Source organism: Etheostoma cragini, chromosome 3 (genome assembly GCF_013103735.1).
Source record: "Etheostoma cragini isolate CJK2018 chromosome 3, CSU_Ecrag_1.0, whole genome shotgun sequence".
In the NCBI taxonomy this organism is placed as follows: Eukaryota; Metazoa; Chordata; class Actinopteri; order Perciformes; family Percidae; genus Etheostoma; species Etheostoma cragini.
In genome coordinates, this window is record NC_048409.1 from 11435386 (window position 1) to 11451223 (window position 15838).

General features: G+C 43.4%; 2 protein-coding genes across 3 annotated transcripts in view; one reads left to right on the top strand and one right to left on the bottom strand.

Moving 5' to 3' along the window:
• The first annotated feature begins 325 nt into the window (after positions 1–325).
• Positions 326–2346, top strand: LOC117938375 (alpha-(1,3)-fucosyltransferase 4-like). The gene has a single exon (XM_034862926.1). The coding sequence runs from the start codon at positions 717–719 to the stop codon at positions 1875–1877; it is 1161 nt and encodes a 386-aa protein (XP_034718817.1). The 5' UTR covers positions 326–716; the 3' UTR covers positions 1878–2346.
• A 7243-nt stretch (positions 2347–9589) lies between these two features.
• The window catches only part of LOC117938367 (collagen alpha-1(XXVI) chain), a 19886-nt gene continuing 13637 nt past the window's right edge, over positions 9590–15838 (bottom strand). The window contains exons 6-14 of one of the 2 annotated variants that reach the window (XM_034862898.1): positions 15498–15596; positions 15219–15347; positions 12711–12794; positions 12282–12334; positions 12134–12196; positions 11629–11664; positions 11502–11546; positions 11339–11423; positions 9590–10018 (exon numbers count right to left, since the gene is read on the bottom strand). In XM_034862898.1, the coding sequence (XP_034718789.1) occupies positions 9879–10018; positions 11339–11423; positions 11502–11546; positions 11629–11664; positions 12134–12196; positions 12282–12334; positions 12711–12794; positions 15219–15347; positions 15498–15596 (734 nt within the window). In that variant the 3' untranslated portion in view covers positions 9590–9878. Of the gene's footprint in view, positions 10019–11338; positions 11424–11501; positions 11547–11628; positions 11665–12133; positions 12197–12281; positions 12335–12710; positions 12795–15218; positions 15348–15497; positions 15603–15838 lie in introns of both variants that reach the window. The other variant, XM_034862887.1, reaches the window with a different exon arrangement.

Here is a 15838-nt window from a genome sequence, read left to right on the forward strand (position 1 = left end):
ATTAGTCAACCCATTAAATCTAAAGGGATTATTTGCAAATTAAGGTAATATGAGTTTATTGGCTATAACTCTAAATTAGGCTCCAGTTTGGCCAATTCTCCAAACCCTATTGTCTTCTACATTGACTCCAAGCCTCAGTCTTAAAATAATGTTCCTTTATAAACAGAATAACGTACAAGTTAAATTAAAATATGCCTTTAGGTTTACAAAATGACCTCTGCTTACTTCATCAGCAGGGCACCGCGCCCTGGGCCAAAGTGTTTACCCAACTTAAAAGTGCCTGGGAGGCCAACCGACCGTCAGCAGGCCGCACAAAAGCCCCATTCACCGGTAACAGGAACCCTGACCAACGCTGCCACGTCAAAATGTTTCAGCATAGCCTACCTCCCTGGTGCAAATGGGTTTTTCTACTCTCTTTTGACCATTGGGGAGGACAGATAGGACAGGCGAAAACAATGCAAATGGAAGCAGTGGCTCCATTGTCAAACAATCGGACCTAATGTTATCTGGATTCCTTATCTCACCCTACCTCATTCGGGCTCACATAGCCTAATGACGAGAAAGGACGACATAAAGGTGTGTCAGCAGGCTGCAATTATTTTTGTCCTTTACATTTCCTGAAATGTGAAGTGACATAGCCTACTACTTTGTGGACCAAGAGGACCTCTGTAAAAGGTTTTTGGACTTTGGTGGGAACTGCAGGTTGAAGGGTGTCGATGGGAGTTGGGGCTCATTTGAGAGCAGCGGGCCGCTCCACGTTCACAAGGCGATCAGGTTTGTCCCAGCAGGAGATATGTTGTGTACTTGTTCTCAAAAGGACCTGCTCCTCTGTGTGTGTGGCCACCGTCGGGTTTCTGTTCCTTCTGGGAGTCTGCCTGCTCTACTTACCGGACCCGTTGACGCTGGAACCATTAGTCTCTGAGGAGAACAGCGCAGCGACCCTCCTGATATGGACGCATCCATTCGGTCGGTACCGCAAGCTGCCGGACTGCTTTGCGCTCTTTCAGATCGGCGGGTGCACGCTCACCGACGACGGGCGCGCGTACCCGCACGCTGACGCCGTGATCATTCACCACCGGGAAGTTGCCGCCGGCACCGCTGATTTGCCACAGGAACCGCGGCCACGTGCGCAAAAGTGGATATGGATGAACTACGAGTCCCCCGCGCACACACCCGTACTGTGGCGCTTTGAGGATGTGTTTAACCTCACAATGACCTACCGGACAGACTCAGACATTTTTCTGCCGTACGGGTATTTGCTCCCCCGTGAACATAGAATCGATGGTCTCCAGAACCGCTTTGCTCACCCGCTCCGCGCACCCTCGCGCTTACACCTCCTCCGGCCCCGCCTCTTGGCATGGGTCATCAGCAACTGGTCGGAGTCCCATGCGCGCGTGGCCCTCTACTACCAGCTCCGCCGGTACATCCAGGTGGATGTGTTCGGGCGCGCGGGTCGGCCGTTACCGGAGGAGAGCGGCGGCAGCGTGGTGCGGCTGGTCGGACGGTACCAGTTCTACCTGGCGCTGGAGAACTCGCAGCACACCGACTACATCACAGAAAAGCTGTGGAACGCGGTGCGTGCCGGTGCCATCCCGGTGGTCCTGGGTCCCTCCAGGCAGAACTATGAGCGCTTCCTGCCCCCCCAGGCCTTCATCCACGTAGACGACTTCCCCACAGTGCGAGGGCTGGCCCGGTACCTGCTGATGCTGAGGCGCAACCCGGCCCGGCTGAAGCAGCACCTGGACTGGAGAGGGAGCTACAGCGTGCACCAGCCCACCTTTTGGGCTGAACACTACTGTACGGCCTGCAGGGCGGTGAGGAGGAACAGAGGCAGAACCGACGTGGTTGAAAACTTGACACAATGGTTTCACTCGTGAAAACAGCAGAATCAATCGGAAGCTGATTGAACCGAGAGAGTCTCTGTGACAGTGGGACATACTGTCCACCTGATGAAATCTATTTATCAGCAAGCACCCCTGATTGTCTTGGAGACTGTTGATTTCATTTTATTTATATCTATTGAAATCCAAAACATGGATTTTGCACTATCCCAAAAAAAGTAAACTTTCCCTTCACTGTAGGCTACGCTCAACTTTTACATCAGGCGTAATTGAATGTCTGCTGATTGCATTACAATGTGAAATGAAAATGAGACAAATGAGCTTGCAAAGACAAGACTAGCTTGAGACAATTCATCGCAGTAAACTGTGTCTGTTTGCCAAATATGTCAAAATCCTCACTTTCAACTTTAGCATCAAGTTACAACTTACTGACAAATAATACAGGTGATCAAAGGTTAACTGTGACACATTATCTCATGCAGGTTTCACTTTTGCAAGGGGACTTTACACACTGCTAAAATGGAATGGATGAAAAGGTAGAATGAAACATTTTTTGAAGAGTGGTCAGCGTGTTCAGGTCAGAGTGGTCAAGAGTGGGGCGGCTGTGGCTCAGTGGTAGAGAGGTTGCCTGCCAATCGGAAGGTTGGTGGTTCAATCCCTGCCCCTGCAGTCATTGTCGAAGTGTCCTTGGGCAAGACACTGAACCCCAAGTTGCCCCCGGTGCTGTGCATCGGAGTATGAATGTGTGTGAATGTTTATCTGATGAGCAGGTGGCACCTTGTACGGCAGCCCCGGCCACAGTGTATGAATGTGTGTGAATGGTGAATGTTTCCTGTAGATGTAAAAGCGCTTTGAGCAGTTGTTAAGACTGGAAAAGCGCTATATAAATACAGCACATTTACATTTACATTTCATTAGTGGGCTAATATCAAGAAAATGTGATGTGGGATACATGATGAAAAGATGCAAAAGGAGCGGGATATAATGTATTCAGAGGAAGTGTGGGAATGAATGTGTAACCTGTTGTTTGGTTCAGGGAGGCAATTTTTAGAGACAACTCCAGAAAGTACATGAATACCTGCCTGTTTGTCTCTTACGTGTATACCTGCGGGGTTAGCACTGAGTCATGTTCATCATGCCTGGATCTGGTATACTGTTGATCACCATATGTTCGATGCTTGTGTCGTAGTAGGCCATGCATCCCTAAAATAGCACTCCGAGTGCTTGCTTTGTGTCTGCACATCATTGATATCTTGATTGCAACACTGACCTCAATTACTTTAAAAGTGTTGTTTGACCTCTTTGTTCATACCTATTGCACGGCTTGTTAAAAAGAAAGACAGCTGCACTATGTATTTACACAGCCTTGCTCAGTTTGCTGATGTTTTTTCTGTCCTTCATGTATTGTCTGCAATAAGAGAATGGAGGAGGAGGTGAACATGCACGCTTTAGGAGTCACTTGATAGGAATCAGAAGCTGTGATGTGGATCATTTAAATTTACACCTCTGAGTTAGTGCCTTGACACAGAATTAACACTTTACACTGTCAAATGAGACATTTCCTGCAGGCACAAGGGAAGCGAATAATATTGCACCCCATAATGAGCTGATGCTCAACAGCTGTTGAAACCGCTGAGATCTATCAGCAGTAATGCTTTCAGACGGCCAGAACATCCAGACCCCTCATCCCTGTCATAATCCCATTCATGCACATGAAGGAGTTATAAGCATATCTAGTTACTGTGAGTACAATCACGCGTAACGTTTTCAAATATAGATCCACTACATGTTCTGAAGGTTGTTTGTCATGTCCTCATTCAATACCTTTCTGCTGTGGGAAGCATGTACAGCATGGCCTCTATCGTTTGCACAGAACAGGTGCTGGACAGTTGACCTAGTATTACACACAGAAAGGGTACTCTCCTCATTGTTTCTTTAGAGCTCATCTGATAACAAAGAAGACCGCAAGAAGATCCGCCTGACGATTAAGAGGCTGTACGGGATCTCTAGCATGTTTATTGCACTCGTTAACTTGTTATTAACTATTGCTTCCTATTTTATTGCAATTTCTGGTCAGTACATGGATACAAACTGGATATCATATTTCATCAAGGGAAAAAAGGTTGAATACAACAGAAATATAATCAGCTAGTGTATGTCTTTGGTGTTTCTGCGGACTGAGTCTGAGTCAAACCTCACATTGGTCTGACTCAACGGAAACGCTGTGGACGTCCTCTCTCATGGGACACATCTGTTATGTTACTTGCACCCAAAAAGGCCAAGAAGGAGGAGGCTCCGACGGCTGACGACTGTTGGAGCGGAACCAAATCCTGGAGTTCGAAGAGGTAAGAGGGCAGATGCTGTGTTCATATAATACTCTACATCTTTCCGCCTTGTGTGGAGCTGTACTGCCTCTCATGGTAACCTGTGTAACTGCCCTCAGCTTGCAGGCTTTCACCTTCATGGACCAGAAGAGAGACAGTGTCATCAAAAAGAGCAACCTAAGGGATACTTGTGCCTGGGTGAGTATTTATTAGCTATTAGTCGTAAAGGCACAGATTTGAAAAGCATGACTGGATTTTGATTTCCACATAACATGCTCTATTTCAGAAGGTACAATCTATATCTCACACTGACTTACCTATTTAACCTGTAATTAATAGTCTTACTCTTTTACAATGTGCCTACATTGAAATGTGTCAGTATCAAGGTTGTGATGATTGTGTTAGTCTTCTAATCAGTGTTAATTTACTTTCCAGAAAAACTTTGATTATTTTAATTGGAATTCTGATGTTAACTAGATTTATTTATATACCAGCAATTTTATTTCATATTAAATCTATTATCAGTTTTGTGTGCAGTGCTGAAAAACAGGAGTGCAAAATAGATAATAAAATAGATTGATAACAATCCAATGTTAACAGTTTGGTTTTCCATTTTTTTCTCGTACACCACACTAGAACTGTAACTTGGCTTTGACTGGGACCCCTAATTGTGTGATAATTTATTCATGCTTAGTTTCAATTTTAGTTCAGTGTTGCTTTTATTGTCTCTTAAAGGGAAACTCAGTCAACTATAATCTTGATGTGTGCAATATTTCATAGTCTTGATTTTCTGTGTTGAACTTTAGCATTTGCAAAAAAAACATAAGGAAATTAAGAAAATGACACATTAAGTGTAATGTGAAACCAGGTCACTGTACCGTTTACAGTTGTAATACTTGCAGTTTTACCTGTGCTTTTGTGTTTTGTGACCCAGAGGAGACGATTCTCCTTCGCCTTCGAGGTCTTTGACCCACAAAGAACAGGAGTCCCTAGGGGGACAGTTTGCACACACACCACAGAAATCACTGTTCCTTAGATGAATTATGAATTACTTTGCTTAGTACAAAAACGTAAATCACTACCAAAGTTCCGGGATACAGACAATGCATATCATGGTCAGTGAAATACAGATCGCAGTTAATTCAAAGTCAAAGAGATGGGAACTGTAATTCTTCTTTCCTGTTGCTCTCCTGCAGGATTAAATATCACCTCATGTCACAAGCTGACAAGTTTACACAGGATGAGGTGAGTTGTTGCTTGGCAACAAGGTGAAATATTGGATGTATCAATATGCGATAGTGATTCAAGATACTGGCGGTGGCGATACTGTTGAACTAGTTGAAGGTAAGCGCTGATGAATACCCAGAATCTAAAGCAATTTAATTTGATGTAAACCCCTTAACTATCAGCTCCAGCTTATTACAAAGATCCTTCTCTGCTCTCTTCCAGACCCCCTCTTCACTAACAGTGCCATTCATAACCTACATGGCCCCTGGCGAGAGACTCAGTAATCTCATTTGTACAGCAACAGATGTTTCTCTTAAAAACATCCGTTGACTGGGGAGTGAAAAGTCTGCCTCACATTCTCTCAAGGGATCAAAGAGACCAGTCTAATCGCTATGAAATCTGTCACATTTGTACTGGTTTGAAGAGACATATTGACTTACAGTAGGCTTACTATGTTGTGAAATGTCTCCCTGTCACACAGCCTACACATATTTTATGGGGAAGCTTTTATGCTCTGTACATCAAAAGACTGCACAAAGGGTGGGGTGGGGTGGGGGGGGAAGAGAAAAGAAAATGCATATGAAATAACAAAACCCCCAGACAAATAAACAGCAGTGTTCCCATAGCAGCGCGGTGCAGTAATCTGACGGCTGGTTTCCCATGGCTGTGTCTCACTGCCCCATAGACCTCCACTCTGTCTCACTGATGGCTCCTGTGATTGCAATCATCCATCTTACTGTCAAAGGGCAAGAAATGGGAAATCACACACACCATCTCTCTCTCGCTCTCTCGTGTCCAGCAAACAAGCCACCCCACTGTGAGCGCCGTGCGTCCGTTTGTTTGTATGTATGTGTGTGTGGCCATCCTTATATGATCTACAGAAAGAACATGTGTGGGTGTGCATCTTTGGTTGTCTGTGCCTGCCCATTATACTGCATGATCAGTCACTGGAGTGTACATGGGGGAGCGGTGGACATGTCTGATCTTGCAACTGATCAAAAGCACCAGAGACTTGTTCCCTTGTGGCCAGGCAAGCGGGCCTCATATCAACATGTCTCAGTTCAGTAGACAGGAAAAACAAGAGGAGAGAGACAGACAGAAGAGGAGGAGGAGGAGGAGGAGGGGATGGGGTACATCAGTAGGCTATGTAGTAAGACAGAAACAGGAAGACAAGGCACAGATGAAAGGGTGCATAAAGAGGCCAGAGTGGAATATATGACAATGATACATAACCGCACTTATCTCTCTGTTCTGATGTGCTAATTGAAATGGCAAGAGCCAGCTCTGTATTTGTCTATAGATGTAATAGCAAACCTGACAGCTCTCCTCATCACAAGAGTTCTGGATAAAAAAATATATATAAAAAAAAGTTTACCTGTTTTCTTGCCGGTAAATCAGATGTTTTTTAAACTTTCCTCTGGATGTCACTTGTAACCTTGACGACAAGATCTTGTGTTATGTGATCACCCATGGAGAGGACAAAGAGCAGGAGTCAAACCAGGAGAAAAGACAGAAGGATGAAAAGAAGTAGAAGCTGTAAATTGTCTTGGCATGCTGTGAGGTTGTGGTGCACAGTATGTGTGTAAATGTAATCATGTCCAATAAAGTCGTGGCACTACGAAATGAATTCCTTTGTTGTTGGGACTTTAATCTTACTTCAATGATGAACACAGATACATAACTGCTGAGTACAATGTCTCGCAAATTAAACAACAAAGCACACCTCAACATTGTATAGTATAAAAGGTAATGAAACATGCACAGGACACAACAGAAGTATTTAAACGGTAATCAGTAGACTCAACCCTCTTAACATAATTTATCAGAAATAACAGATACAGACAGGTCCATCTCTTTTGAAAAGTTTGACAATTTTGGTCTTCATTTTTGCAGAGAGTCAATTTAGAAAATTGATCCCACTCTCATGCGTGTGTTGTAAAAGCAGCTGCCAGGAGCCGTTTAGCTTAGCTTAGCACTCAGCAGGGGGAAGGAGCAAGCTTGGCTCTGTCCGAAGCTAAAAGAAAACTTCCCGTTGGGAGTCACACATCTTTCTACCACTCATTAAAGTTAGTCTTACCCCATAACTATCTTAAAACTGCTTAATTTGTTGTGTTACATATTCATTACCCTGGAAATCCAGAGTTTTCGCGGGGGCACAATTTGAATTTGCTCAGTGAGTTACTCTGGCATTGAGTAATGCTACTCATTAACTATTACTACTACTACTTGGTTGAAGTTTTATCCAATTGCGTGGAGTCAGATTTTCAAATGCTTGGTTGGTGCCTTGAGTTGGGCCATTTTTGGTGCCAGACCTAGTCTGTCTATCACCAGACCAAGCCAAGCTCAACAGATTTGAGATTGAGTGTTGGTCTGGGGAGTCCGTTCTGTCTTTTCTCTCCACAAGAGGCGGGACCAACGGGCATAGTTCAAATGACTCTGTACGCAATTAGATAGCCCTCCAAGCAATCAGACAAACGATCCGCGTGACGTATAAGCGACAGCCGCAACGGGTTGCTGCGCTTTGGTGGCGTTTGATGGCCGCTATGTTAAATGTAAACAAGAAGCTGCTTGGTTGCTTCTCTATCTTCACTGTTAACCCCACCAATAGCGCACCAGGTAGATAAGCCAGTTTGTGATTGGTTCCCGCAAAATTGTGAACTGCAGCAGGAGAATTGGCAATAATGCATAGTCTAAGTCTCCCCTATTGAGAATTCTAAGTAATGACAACAACATAATTGTAAATGTGCTGTATTTATATAGCGCTTTTCCAGTCTTAACGACTGCTCAAAGCGCTTTTACATCTACAGGAAACATTCACCATTCACACACATTCATACACTGTGGCCGGGGCTGCCGTACAAGGTGCCACTTGCTCATCAGATAAACATGCACACACATTCACACTCCGATGCACAGCACCGGGGCCAACTCGGGGTTCAGTGTCTTGCCCAAGGACACTTCGACAATGACGGCAGGGGCGGGGATCGAACCACCAACCTTCCGATTGGCAGGCAACCGCTCTACCACTGAGCCACAGCAAACATCAACATGGTACGAGCTTTCCGTGATTGCGCACCACCCCCACACCAGTCACTTGCTTGTAACCAAGGAGGACACGTAGGACTAAAAAAACATGGACTCTTCAGAATTTTGAAGAATTTTGTTAACGTGGCCATGCTAAGAAATAGAGACATACTAAGAACTACTACTGAGAGAGTTTTGAGGAGATGAATCTTATAAGCTTTATCAAAATATATGGTAATGGCTTGAATGTATTGGACGTTCATCATTATTAAAAAAAATTACGCACTTAATCATTCAACCTGCTCTAAAATTAGCTGAATTGATTTACTAGTGTTAACATTGGAAGTTATTTACGTTTGCTATTAGAATTGCCCAACTCTTTAGTTATAAGTCAGAAGCTGCTCATAATTTTGGTCTAGTCATTCACAGCTAGGCTAGCTGATTCTATCTGTTTGTGTACTAAGCTAAGCTAACTGGCTCCAGTTTCATATTTAGCATACAAAACATAAGAGTGGTATAAATCTTCTTTTCCAACTCTCTGCAGGAAACCCAATGAGCTTATATGCCAAAATGCCAAACTATTCCTTTTTACACATAAACCTTGTAATAGAGGAAAGAAAGATTGTACCAGGCAAGGTCAAAGCATTGTTCAGAGATCAACAGACTTGGTCTCTCAGAGACTTATTACAATAATCAAATCAGTTTAGAGACAAATCTCAGAGGCAGTTTATGAAGAAGTCAGTGTAATCCTGTTTAGTGCTCCATCGCACAAAGGTGCACTGGAGCCAATCAGGGGTTACGTATTTCAGACCAAAACTCAACTGTTTCAGCATCTCCTCCTTTTGCTTTCCAGATGTGCGCTCTCCAGATGCTATTCATTTTACCTAACTTTACTCTAAGCAGATATTGTTGGCTGCCTGTCATGTCTTACCTCAGTTTTAACAAGGCAGAACAACCAGAGAGAGGCCGAAAGGAGAGAAAGGAAGAAATATGTTTGACAGGCTAACACAAGATGAACCCTGAGGTTGTTCCAAGAATGTGTTTGACACTAAATAGTATATTTTGGGTCCGGCTCTCGGGAACTCACATTGAAACCTGAGGAGCTTTGCAACATGAGCCAAGGAAACAGATGTGTTTAGTATGTGTTATCTGAGTAAAGAAAGACGCCAAAATCCTCATAACACTTTATGAGATTATATGTCATTGTACAACATTGTACAAGTGCTGCTCCCAAGGTTAAGTAGACTAAGAGCATGTAGCAACAGGGTTAAAAAAAGACTCAATAAAGCCTTTCATGTGGATAAAAAGCTCCAAATCTCTTAGTTTTAACAGTTGTAAAAATACAGCAATGGGAAAACAAATTGTAATATAACAAACATGATATAAAAAAAAGTGTATGTCCAGTCAAGCCACATTTGCCACATTCATCACAGTTACATCCACACAAAATTAGACCATAAGCTCAAAGGGGAGATTGTCTCTGTCTCTTCCCCAGTACTGGAGCTTGTGGAAGGGTTTGAACAGGCTGAAGACGCTTGGTCTTTATGGTAGAGAAGGACAGGGGGTCCGAAATGCTGCCAAATCCAGATCCTTCAGAGTTCTCTGTGAAAAGACATGAAAGACAGACACACAATCATCAAAAACGCTGATCTTAGTTTGACATTTTGGGAAATATGCTTATTTGCTTTCTGTAGGTGGATGAAAAGACTGATATCTCTTGTGTGTCTGTTTGTTAAATATGAAGCTACAGCCAGGAGACCGGAAATAGGTGTAAACAACTAGACTGGCTCTTTCAAAGGGTAACAAAATCCTTCTACCAGCATCTTTAAGACTCACTAATTAACACATGAAATCTTGTGTGTTTAATCTGTAAAAAACTGAAAAGAAAAAAACTACATTTATGGAAAGTTTTTTATATAATGCTTTTCTAGTAATAACGACTACGCTTTGCCGTAGTTATGGAACCATTCACACACATTCATACACTGTGGCCGAGGCTGCCGTACAAGGTGCTCATCAGATAAACACTCACACACATTTACACTCCAATGGCGCAGCACTGGGGCTAACTCTGGGTTCAGTGTCTGATTGGCAGGTAGCAGTAAGCTACTGGTTGGCTGGCGACCACTTAGTCCAGCATACAACCGCCATAAAACGGCAGAATATCTGCTTGGTTTTTTTCAGATTAAACAAATAAGAAATTACATGTTGAGCAAGCTTTTGAGGTGCTGATAGGTGGATTTTGTTACCTTTTGTCAGAGTGAGGAACAGCAGTTTAGCTACTGCTTCCAGTCTTTGTACTAAGCTTACTGTAGCTGCTGGCTGTAGCCTTATACCTAAAGGCCCTGGCACACCAACCCGACTGCTGACTATTGGCAAAAAAGGCAGTTGGACTGATCGGTTGGCTCCCCGAGGTCCAAAAAGTGTCTCAGAACACACCAAAGCGACGCCGACTTGAGCAAATGTCCTGCAGGTGCGCAAGACATAATATGTCTCCGTAACAGCAGGCGGCGCTAATCTGTATTGTCACCCAAAAGATGAAAACCAGAAATACAGTCTTGCATTTTACAAAAATAGTTCACTGAAACTTGTTTCTGAAAACATTTTAAGAGAGAAATAGTACATACAGTCGCTGAATCTGTCTTCCTGTCAGATCGACAAAGATTTTCGTCAAATTTTGAAAGCCGATTGTCATTTCCGGGTTAGCACTCCATCGATCAGATTAGTCATTAAGTCTGAGTGCCCAGCCTCGCTAGACCATGCAACAGCCGATTATCAGGTTGGTGTGTCAGGGCCTTAACAGACACATTTTAGAGTGGTATCAATCTCCTCATCTTACTTTCAGCCAGGAAAAAGATCACGCATATTTCCTAAAAATAAAAAAATTAACAGTGTTTTCCTCCATCTCTGTTATTCTCTCACCATGAATACCGATCATGTGCTCCAGGATCAGGACCCGCTCGGCCAGGATCTTAAGGGCCTCCCTGAGCTGCTGCACGGCCTCGCCCTGAATAACCCCATCATGTTTAGTTTAGGACAATTTTTCAAATGAGCTCAAGGGGGGGAAGATCCTAATGTCACTTACCTCATGCAAACCTTCTCCTGGCTCTCCTTTTGGCCCCGGCGCTCCCTGTGGAAACAGAGACTAATAATCTGTGTGTGTGTGTGTGTGTGTGTGTGCGTTTGATGCAACACAATAACCTTATACTCACAGAAAGGCCCAGCTCGCCCGCTACACCTGGAGGCCCCTGGTAGAGAAAGAACAGAGAGGACTAATTTAGGACTCCTGCTCACACACACATTTGACCAGCCCCTCGTTCTAATCTACCTCTGCAGCACATCTCCAATCCAAAGTCATGCTAGTAGAGGTAAGAGATCAGGTTTAAAGACAGAGGCCCACTAGAGAGCCAAAGAGAGATAAAAGAGGGGACCCGACATGTCTGCCCTGATTAGTGAGGCCTGGACTTGGACGAGAGAGAGAGCTATAGCGAGAGAGAGAGAGAGCGAGAGAGAGCGAGAGAGAGAGAGAGAGAAGGATTGGTCACAGCTCGGAGTGAGTCTTTGAAGAAAGTCTTGTTCACCTTTAATGTGTTTATGATTGCATGACAGCTAGGAACCATTAAAAACCGTAGAACAGAAAGCATTTGAATGGTTCATCAGAATCATATACGTTCAGCCAGCCTGCTGACCCAACAACGAGGACAAGTTCAGCCTTACCCTTTCCCCTGGATCTCCTTTAGGCCCAGGATCCCCATGCTTGCCTTGGTGGCCTTCCTTCCCCTTATGTCAATAAAAAAGAAGCGCATGTTTAAATGATGCCAGTCATACATTCATATTTTATTGATTAACAGATTCAGATACTCACATCTCGTCCCGGCAGACCTGGTATCCCTGCGGGTCCTCTCAGTCCAGGAGGGCCTGTAGTGTCATTCACACATAAAGGGGATGAGTGTCAAAATGTTCAAGTTTGGCTCTGACTATTGTGCAATGTCAAAACTCAATTTGGTCAATTTAACAGTTTGATTTAATTCAGAAATGACACTGCCCGGTGAGGGAGATTTGCCAGGACTTACAAAATAAACATTAAATCCCCATGTTATCAATATTTCACTTAAAACTTTCCATAAATGTAATCACTTTAACTGTGTTTGCACACAACAAAGGGACATTTTGCATTTGCTATAAAAGGCTCAAATTTTAAAAGCTTTCATGCTACACGTTTAAAATGCATATATATATATATATATATGGTGTTTGCCTCTAACCTGTGGGCAGGATAGATGTACTTTCATACCTGAGGGACCGACAGGACCAGTTGGACCGGGAGGCCCGACTAGGATTTGAGGAGCAGGGACAGTTGGACGGACAAGGATCTCCTCTGAGAAAGACAAAAGAGTTCTGTTTAACCTTTGCACAAAAGATAACGGAGAATACTTGACTCAGGTCATTTAGGGGCAAGAAAGGAATTTACAGCTTATCATTTTGACCATGTTTAACTTAAGGTTCCCATATCTTAACACTTATAATTATATGTCATATATGTGCTCCACAGACAGAAATGTTAGCATGAAGTAGATTCTATTAAATTCCAAAAAAAAATTACATTATAACCCTTATAAAATTTTGAAAATATCAATGTTTTGTACATTTTTGCCTCTTATTGGTGAGCAAAAAACGTTCTTTGCAAACCTTCCCTCTGTCTCTTAGCACTTGAATGCATCTTGGGTGATCTGATCACAAATGAGCAGCCTCTAAATAGAGAAGGAAGTGCACCAAAAAGAAAATAAGGACACAGTAGACCCCATCATAGTCACACTTCAGGGTAGCCATGGATGCATCTGACCACGTCAAACACCTATTATACTCAGTATTCTGCAGCTCAACAGACCTCCAAAGCAGTTGAATTACATGTGTCAAAATACTTGACTGAGGTTTGGAGATCTTTCGGGGCAGTGAGATAAACAATGAAATGCAATGCAAAGTATGTTGTTGTTGTTCCACAGTTTCCTCACAGATGTAGTCAAATTAACATTTAAAACCAATCCAAAATGTTGACTTGATTTTGTATTTGATACCCAGTTTCTTTCTGATTTCGAAACACAACGTGGATCTGAAGATAGAAAATCTGCCTCTGCTACTGTCACAGACTTAGTTTCCTGTGTTGTATGGCTACATCTCAGACATGTCTACAAAATCGTTGTTTCCAACATGCCTTTCCAACAGCTGTTTGCTGCATCCATAGTCCTACTGGGATCTCCCCATCAGCCTGGACCTCAGGGGGTGGGATCCTTTTTTTCAACCTAACATAAGAGTTTAGACATCAAGGGTCACCATGCATCAGCAGTCAACAGCAGGATTAAATGCAGTGGGACAGTGATCGGCAGGAACAGCTGGTCCCTCTAAAAGAGGTCCCGTTTAATGGAGCAGTAAATGCTTGGACACGATCTATCTTCATTCAGGAGGCGGAGGTTGGGCCTTGTTCTCAGCATGTATGGTATTTTAAAGTATGCTTGTAAGTATAAATTTTGTTTTCAACCACAACACACTTCCTCTCCACTTGAACATATGCTCAGAGTCTTCCCCCCCCCCCCATTTTGAGAAAGCGCTGTTACATTATGGCTTCAGTCCACAGAAAGGGTCTAGAAAGAGCAGATTTCCCTCTGGAACTAATTTTCTAATGTTACAGTCTCCTCGAGCCTGGCTGCCTCCCCAAGAAACTCCACATGAGTGGCAGACTATCTCCTCCCTCGTTTATAGCTAGCCCAGATTTTGGCTCCGGGCCGCGGCCTGTTCCCCCAAACGCACTGTCGTGCTGACAGCTAACAAATTAGGCCTGATTTACATCCAGTTGGCCCCCCTCAGCTTACATGGTCCCACAGACCCAAATCGACATATTTCCAGACCCGCAGACACAGTTCTGAGCTCAGAAAGGCAGATGCAGCCAACAGCCTAATCGGGGCCAGCAGTCTCCATGAGGTAACGATTACAGCATGGACTTCTACTGCCTCCCTGTGGTGAGACCAGGTTTTAAATGTGAGAGATATCATTTTTGCACACATGTATGTCATATCTAGTTAGTTATATCAAGTTTCAAACCATGAGAAACTTATTTGTGTTTAACACTGTATGTGTCTTTTTGAGGTAAGTAGGCTAGATAAAGAAGTAAAGCTGTATTAACGTATGTATTAAAGTGGATAAGATGAATAAAAAAATATGTCTCAATATTTTCCTTTTTGAACTATCTGAGCTAATCTTGTGATTTATGTGCATGTATTTGGCTTTATTGTTGGTGGTGTTAAATGAGGTTGCAGTAAACAGTGGCTAAGCAACAGCAGCACATATGGAAACAATTAAAGTAAATCTAAGCCAGCCCTCTGCTGCAAACAAACTATACCCTCTCCATTACAAACGTGAGTCCTTCACTGAAAGCTAAAGACACATATTGCTCACTTAAACACTTGGTAACAGCTGCAATATGCTCCACCTGTGTCCCTTTAAACCATTTTTCATTCATACAAATCCAGCTGACCCAATCACACAATTATTGCAGAGAGAACAGGATGAACATAACATATGAGATATGGGAGTTTTTGAACATGGTGAAGCACATTATTCATCAAAATGGATCTCTGGTTTTGGCATCAACTCAGACAAACAATAAATGCTTGAATGGTTTTACAATTGTTCTTGTGTCAGAATTCAACCATGTCTGTAACATTGACTTCTCATTGAAGGCCATCTGGAACAATTTAGCTCTAAGTCACTGTAAAAGAGTCAATTTGTGGTGGAACAGTCAGCTCACCTTGATTGTCCACGTAAAAATTGTCACCGCGCACTTGGACAGAAGAGGAGATCGTCCCCGGGGGACCCGGTGGACCAGGAGGGCCAGGGAGACCTATAACCCCTGCAAGACCTCTGTCCCCCTTTGGACCTAAACACCAAAATGAAAATCCATCAATCAATCCATTAATCAATCCATCAATCATGTTAAACAAGTGAAACAAGTGTCAACTGTCAGAGCTTTTTCAAACCATCTTCAAATGAGCAGATGACACTCAAAGGTCCCATCGTGATATTTTACCTGTGGGTCCAGGGAGGCCTACTCTTCCAGCCGGACCCGGAGGTCCAGCAGAACCTGGATGCCCTGGTGGTCCGATGGGCCCTGGAAGCCCTCTGGCTCCTGGTGCTTCAAAACATAAAAACGAAAACAAGATCCAGTCAGAGTCAAATGTAGATTGATAGGAATAGTTCACTCCTAAATCATTTTAAAGGGCACTGTGGCGTTTTATGAGCTTGACTCCGACTATGGACTAAAAGTTTGGATATCTCAGTCTCTGCTGCTTCAATTGTTATTACTTTTTGTTGTTATAAATCTCTCTCTCTCTCTCTCTCTCTCTCTCTCTCTCTCTCTCTCTCTCTCTC

Excerpts from the sequence above, each read along its gene's own strand:
- LOC117938375 (XM_034862926.1), top strand. The coding sequence starts at position 717 with ATGGGAGTTGGGGCTCATTTGAGAGCAGCGGGCCGCTCCACGTTCACA.